The sequence below is a fragment of the Glycine max genome, chromosome 5 (genome assembly GCF_000004515.6).
Source record: "Glycine max cultivar Williams 82 chromosome 5, Glycine_max_v4.0, whole genome shotgun sequence".
Taxonomy (NCBI): Eukaryota; Viridiplantae; Streptophyta; class Magnoliopsida; order Fabales; family Fabaceae; genus Glycine; species Glycine max.
Genome location: NC_038241.2, coordinates 11,307,458 through 11,315,333, shown reverse-complemented (window position 1 = coordinate 11,315,333; position 7,876 = coordinate 11,307,458). Strand labels below are relative to the sequence as shown.

The window sequence follows — 7,876 nt, the reverse complement described above, 5'->3', positions numbered from 1 at the left end:
TTTTGACTAGCCAATTATCAATAAGTTAAACATTTAAGCGTGCTATCCTAACAATGACATTCATGAACTTCTATTTAACAACTTAAGTTTTCAAGAGTTTTAGTCCTTGGCATAGTATCGAAGCTTACCATAGGGATGTAAAATATCTACATTACAATCGCCAAAAAAACAAAAAAGCTGTATCTTGCATTAAGAAGTGTGTTAGAGATGTAATATTTAAGTGTCTTTTTTCTTGTGCTAGAGATATAGTACTGTCATTCATAAACTTTCACTTGACTGAGTAAGTAAGGTTGGCTATTGATAAATACTTTTAATTAATATTTGAATTTTTATTCCTTTTATTATTAGTATATATATGTGAGGGGTAGAGGGTGTCAGATTAAACTTGTTTAGGAGTAGTCATAATCCTAACGAGAGTAGTCATAATCCTAACGAGTGCATCTAACTATCTAAGCATTCCTAGCACCTTGCTATCTGAAGAGTGGTGAATAAATCCATCATTTACGCATCGAGATGCTTTTTTTTTTACTACTGTCCCACTGACTTACCATTTGCGTTTACTAAGAGATAATGATTTTTTTTATGTGGTAGTGCATATAATTAATTTTGTTTAGGACCTAGTCACAAATCTCACATGCGTCCTACTTTTAACAAAGCCAAAAACAAGAATAGTCTAAATTAGAAGAAAGTACATGTTGTTCAAGTTGCAATGAACATTAATCCAATGGCTGGTTGTATTTTTTCTCTTGCAATTCCCTAATCAAATCAAGGGTTATTTTCAGTTTTCACTTCCTATCATCGAATGCACAATAAAATTCAAAGGCCTAAAGCACCCCCACCCACAATGCACTCTTGTGCACCCACTCAAATCTCATTAAAATTTTATGCTTTTTACTTACATCGAAAAAATAAGAAAATAAACAGAACAATTTCAATCAAATAAAGGTTCATATAATATATCTTAAATAAGATAGAAATGACACTCTTTTAGTCTATGAACAGTTTCTAGAACCAACATGAAGAAAATTGAAGATGTTGATACTTTCTCACATATGCTAAGCCTTTTTTGCAGCTATTGGCCACAATTCCCCCCAATGAAAATTTAACCATTGGCATAGTACTAAAACACTCACTTAATATTTTGGTGAGATATATGACATTTACAAGTAAAATTAAGGGTGTATTTTCAAGAAGAACTAACAAGGAGATTAAGAACTTCTGGAGAACTAGGATCCAGAAGCACATTAACTTTTTACCATTCTCTCATAATATTAAACACTGGCACAATGCATAGCAAGAGCATGCATAATCAACAAGCACATAAATGAAAGTGTATAAGAAAATGTGATAGCAAAAGTTGTGCATAGAGGAACCTCATAGAAACTAAAGCTTACGTAGAACTCCAACACAAGAACCTATAGATTTCAGAGAGAATAGAAGAGAATGCATGCATTTTTTAAGAGATTTATGCGAATTTCTTGCCGTACTTTCTCTTCAAATAAAAACAAGTATGCTTAATTGCATCTCTACTCCTATTTTTACATAATCTATCTATGTAATCTATATTTATAATCTACAATATATATATGCTCTAATTTTAGGAAAGTATTTATTGATTTTCGATATCTAAAATTTTTAGGGGTATAATTTATCAAAAATTAAAAAAGTTAGGAGTAGAAAATGCAATTAAACTAAACAATTATTTCCAAAAAGACCAAAACCAAACGTCTCTGAATATCAACCTTTCTCAATTTACTTTCACATAAAAACCAACACTGGTCCTCTCATCAAAGTGATTTTGAAATTCATTTGGAGGGCATTATTTGGGAGTCATTAGAAGCTATGCTGATTTCAAGTGGTTCTCACTTTTATTTTGCAATATCTACATTTGTTCTCTCATGGCCTCTGATACATTTCTGGATTTGAATATTAATTATGAATTTGAAGCTGTTTATTGATTTGATTGTTATAGTGTTGGACTTGCAGGTTGCATCACAACCAAGGATCTAAGAACTGTTACGCATTCATTGGGGAAAAACCCAACTAAGAGCTTCAATACATGATTAGATAGATGCCAATGGGATACCATTAACTTCCCTGAGTTCCTATACCTCATGGCCAGGAATATGATGGACACTGATTCTGAGGAAGAAATAATGCATTCGAGTATAGTTTTCGGTCATCCTCATAAAAGAGGCTATGCTTTGAGTTAGAATGTAGACTATATTATTAGTCTATATGCTACTAGATATACTGGTCTCAGATGGCCTTCTAGAAGAAGCAAAGGCAGCAGCCGAAGGAGCTCACAATTTTGATGAGGTAATTAAAAATCTCAACAAAAGACATAGAAATAACTTTTAACATAATCAATAAATAGATCAACACAAGAATACTATGAACTTGTGATTATTGATTTACAACACCATACCTCCACCACTGGTGAATGAGATGTGAGCCTAATACTTCGTGAAAACTACCTAAACCCTCCTCCAATCACTCTGCCAATTCTAATGGCTTGTCGTGGCTTCTTCAATAGTAGCGGCAGGACTGTACAACAGGAGTTGAAAAGTGCACAAGCACATGTTGCCAGTCAAACAATTGATGACTTTCAACACCATGCCTCCGCCAATGATGAATGATATTTGAACCTAATACTTTGTGAAAATTACCCTCCATCACTTGGCTGCCGATCCTAATGGGGTGCCTGTTATGTTCCTGGGCAGGATGTCGAGTCAATTGTTGAGCAATGGTAGCAACATCATGTCCTGTTTTCAATAATTGAGCAATTTCTTCAAATGCCGCAGTATTCTGAATAGAATGCCTAATTATGTTGACAAGACTATCCAAATTGTGTTCAACATATGGGTGCCTCGAGTTCACCAATAGACGAAGGTTGTTTGCAGTGACAGGCATCTGTTTAGCTGTGAAACACGAAAATATAAATTAAGTTTACATGATACAGCCGACTTTCTAAACAGATAAAAAAGTATACAAATATTTACACAAGTTTCTTTTACCAATTTCAAGAATAGATTTATTTGGCAATACATATCCCGTGCTATCATCCTTTACACGGGCAACAAAGTCACGCCATTTAAACAAACCCTGCATGAGCCATGTAAATAGAATGTAAACTACTAGATTTTGAGAATAGAAATTAGAAAGTAAGGAAATACTAATTGAATGCAATATAAATATACAACACACCATGTCTTTGATTTTTGGATGCTGTTATGGATTTCGTTGAAAAATAAAAACATGTAAAAAGGACTCATACCACAGAATAAAATCTGATGGTACATAAAGGCCATTAGAATTTCTAGGTATCCAAACCAAACTCTTTCAAGATATATAGAGAAATCAATGTGCCACAACAAAGTTTATCTCAAAGGATTGCTTATTTGAAAGTTTTTTTTTATTCGTTTCAAAAATAGTGGTGGACGGAAAATAAAGCAGCCCTTTGTTCGTTATTTAAATAATCTTTGTATTACAAAATAGAAATTGAAGAGTAACTTACCGAAACAACGGCAAGTTGTTGAGCATTGAAACCAGCGCCTTGCAACCTGTACCAAAAGAATATAACACTCCTTACTTATATACAAACCAAACAAATATTGAAATAATGACAACTGAAAGGGTAACGAACCCGTATATACGAAGGAAGGATTTCTCTGTCAGAAGTTCTTTTTCATATAGGCGCATGCAGACCTTATAACTGCACTTGTAGACCTATAAGTCAAAAGAAATTCTAGTCATGTGACAAAAATATTCAATGAGTCAACCATATAGTCATTTTTGTGTTACCTTTTAACTAATTAAAGTATTGACAAAAAAAATTAATTTTTGTACCAAGGAAAGGTCAAAAGGTCTCATGAGTCATCGCAAGAAAGCAACAAGAGTAAAAGTCCAAGCTATTGTGAGACAAAGTAGTCCAAGGGAACACCCAATGGTTTGTGGCAAGGATAGATAAGCTCGTGTAATTAGTTTGATCTCATGCTCATCTAATTAGTTTGATCTCAGCATGTCAATTATGACGCACCTAAAATATGTTTCTGGACTCTATAAAATAGATGCTCTACTAAATCAATTTTGTTGATAAACAAAATAGCAATGAGCAATAAATAATTACCTCTACCAGTGGAGCGTCAACACTTTCAGGCTCCTTAAGCATGGAAAATAACTCAATCCTCATGAAATCATATATGTATAGCAGATAATGTGTATCTTCTCTGGCATATCTGTCATAAAAAATAATAATTCAATAGATTACAGTAATTAGGGTGTCCATGACAGTATACTGGTAACTATCAAGCTAATAGCAAGCTCAAGGAATAAATTATTTTGAGTGGAAAATGAAAGAAGATTTGTCGTAACATTAAACATCAACATTCTTGTAACATTTTTAATTTGCTTATTTTACTACAGATAAAATTCTCCCAAGTTTGTAAGGTGTTAAGTACAGAATAGAAACTTCATTATGAATTATAAAACTTGTTATGCACTGTAGCCTTAAGGCAGTTGCAGGTCAACCCTGCCAAAATACAGGGGAAATGGCATACATCCTAGGACCACCAGATTCTATGGATTTTGTTTGCTGAACAATACCACAAAGTCATATTACTAATTACAACCACAGTACATTTTAGAAAATCAAGGCAGTTAAAATCTAGCCCTGCAAAAAGAATAAGTGAATAAAACAAAAGGAATAATCAAAAGGAGGATCAAATGTGATAAGTTCAAAAATATTTATATACCTTAGCATTTCATAAGGAAGGGGGCGTAGTCTCCAATCTGCACTCTGGTATCTGCAAGTAGTTCACTTGTAAACCTTCCAGAATTTAATTTAAAAAACAGAAAAAATCGTCCGAGAAAGTTAAGTGTAAAAACAAAGACAGCATACTCCTTGTTTGCAGTAATGTCACAAAAATGACAAAGAAGATACTCCAAACTCTTCCTCTCCAATTTTAACACCTTTGAAGCCTAATAAATTCAATTAAAATATATTAGTTTCGATGATATAATGAAAAAAAGATTATCAAGGAATATAGATTATGGTGATAAGAAATCACGTGCATCGTTTTATCAAAATTTTCAGGTTGCTAAACAAACTAATAAAACTTGTTGCCTTCATAAATAATATGGGAAATAATTCAATATTGAATGAATAGTTGGGTCATTTTAAGCAAACCTGGTGAGTGTCAAACAAATTACAAATGTAGATTCCAAAGTCTCGTTGAAGCCACACAACATCATTGTCCGCTCCATGCATAACCTAATTAACCATAAATAGGGTCAACAAAATGAAACAAATATGATGAATTGAAAGAAAAATCAATCATGTGCCACTAACTTTTCTCTTGGAAGGGTCCTTGAAGACTTCCCTCAAATAGGGCCCAATAGAACTGTGAAGTTTCAAAGTGTCAACAATAAAATCTTCAGTCCTTGTTGAGATTTGCATCAGGCAAGTCAAGCCTTGGAAAGTGCGATATTGATTATGCTCCAAATCAACCTAAATATTACAAATCATGAATCATTATATATAGTTGCACACATAATAGGTCAAGAAGGAAAGTTCAAAGTAAAACTTAATGCACAATGAAGTGATGTTTGTTTTTACTGCAAATTCATCAGCAGAATGCAGCTTAGCAGCCAACTCTTTCAAATCTTGGACGGTCTCCACAAGCTTGAAAGGGGTGCTTTCTATTGGGGGGGCCTTCACTGGCACAACATCCCCAACATCTGTATCAACAAAACTCATAACAGAGAGGCTTTCCTGAAATAAATAATCCAATATTTGTTAAGAAGAGAATTGTTATTTTGAGGTCATTCAAGGAATAGAATGGCATATTCAATAATCAAATATTACATAAGAATGATATCATATTTCAATAGAATGGCATGTGCAAGCAGTTTTTGTTTTTTTATATTTTATTTTTTGTTATAAAAAAAGAAAAAAAGTAATACAAGGGAGTACATGATGGAAATGTCTAACTTGACATCAAAACTGAAAGCACCTAGAGCTTGGTGAAGATTGCTACTTTGGGGACAATTCAAAGTGAGGTATAACATTTAGAAGATAAATGATTCATTAATGAGCTTTTATATATATATATATATATATATATTCAAAAATTGTAAGCAAAGTATACCCAAACCCTCCACTACGCCAATTATAGGGTTTGCAAGCAAAATACAGAACTAAATCGTTGATTAAAAACAGGATCAAAACCCAAAACAAAATAAAAACCAAGAAGAAGATAATTTTTGTGTGCCCATTGGGTTAAATGGAAAAAAACTCACCAGTGGGTGAATAAACCGTTTCTCTCCATGACTCCACTTTAGCCAAACGTGATTGAATGGTAAGTTAGTATTGTCAACAAAGATGTTGTACTCATGCTGTGGCTTCTTAATGGTTGATACATGGAACGGCACTTTAGGTTTGGTCAGTCCCATGATTGCTCTTACTACTTTGTGTTTTATCTCACTCTGCCTCTTTTGTTGATTGATTTGGTGTAGCTGAGGGATGATGAATGGAGAATGAACCAAGAAAGAGCGTGAACAAGGAACCACGAAAGAGACTGAACAGTGAACTAAGAAGGAGAAAGAACCGCGAACGAAAAACTATCAGCCAAGGAAGAATTATTTATAGTTGATGGGTTTGGCGGATCTGACCGTTTGAGCGTTTCATATTGCCGCCTTTTAATAAGATAAGATAAATCAAGAATCGTACATTCAAATTAAAATAAATTAGATAAAAATAATATTTTAAAGAAAGTAATTTATCTATAACCTCCAATTGGAATCTGCAATCTATCTATTTATTTACTTTTTTGGAGAATGATGTATCTATTTACATAATCCATCTATGTAATCTATATTTATAATCTACAACATATATATACTCTAATTTTAGGAAAGTATTTATTGATTTTCGATATCTAAAATAATCAATAATTTTAAAAAATAAAATATAAAGAAAAAATAATTGAATTGTAGATCATAGATACTAAACATATTAAATATTTTCTTTATATATTTCATACATTTAAAATAGTTATTATTTACATAAATTATGATCTCGTATATTCAAATTAAAATAAATTAGATAAAAATAATATTTTAAAGAAAGTAATTTATCTATAACCCCCAATTGGAATCTGCAATCTATCTATTTATTTACCTTTTTGAAGAATGATGTATCTATTTACATAATCCATCTATGTAATCTATATTTATAATCTACAACATATATATACTCTAATTTTAGGAAAGTATTTATTGATTTTCGATATCTAAAATAATCAATAATTTTAAAAAATAAAATATAAAGAAAAAATAATTGAATTGTAGATCATAGATACTAAACATATTAAATATTTTCTTTATATATTTCATACATTTAAAATAGTTACTATTTACATAAATTATGATCTCGTATATTCAAATAAAAATAAATTAGATAAAAATAATATTTTAAAGAAAGTAATTTATCTATAACCTCCAATTGGAATCTGCAATCTATCTATTTATTTAGTTTTTTGAAGAATGATGTATCTATTTACATAATCCATCTATGTAATCTATATTTATAATCTACAATATATACTCTAATTTTAGGGAAGTATTTATTGATTTTCGATATCTAAAATAATCAGTAATTTTAAAAAAAAAATATAAAGAAAAAATAATTGAATTGTAGATCATAGATACTAAACATATTAAATATTTTCTTTATATATTTCATACATTTAAAATAGTTATTATTTACATAAATTATAATCTTTTTTTATCAGACATTACGATATTGTTTGCATAAATTTCACTATAAACACCTATTGAAGAAAATGAATTGATTTGATAAGCTAAAATCAGGATA

At 31.2% G+C, this 7,876-nt stretch overlaps 1 protein-coding gene across 1 annotated transcript; it reads right to left on the bottom strand.

The window, feature by feature from the left end:
- Window positions 1-2,345: 2,345 nt before the first annotated feature.
- Window positions 2,346-6,511, bottom strand: LOC100800470 (protein RRP6-like 2). Its single transcript, XM_006580657.4, has 11 exons — window positions 6,301-6,511; window positions 5,618-5,773; window positions 5,351-5,509; window positions 5,189-5,272; window positions 4,901-4,980; window positions 4,755-4,805; window positions 4,130-4,238; window positions 3,647-3,729; window positions 3,518-3,563; window positions 3,018-3,105; window positions 2,346-2,921 (listed from the first exon to the last, which is right to left on the bottom strand). The coding sequence occupies exons 1-11, from the start codon at window positions 6,451-6,453 to the stop codon at window positions 2,530-2,532; spliced, it is 1,401 nt and encodes a 466-aa protein (XP_006580720.1). The 5' UTR covers window positions 6,454-6,511; the 3' UTR covers window positions 2,346-2,529.
- Window positions 6,512-7,876: the final 1,365 nt, after the last annotated feature.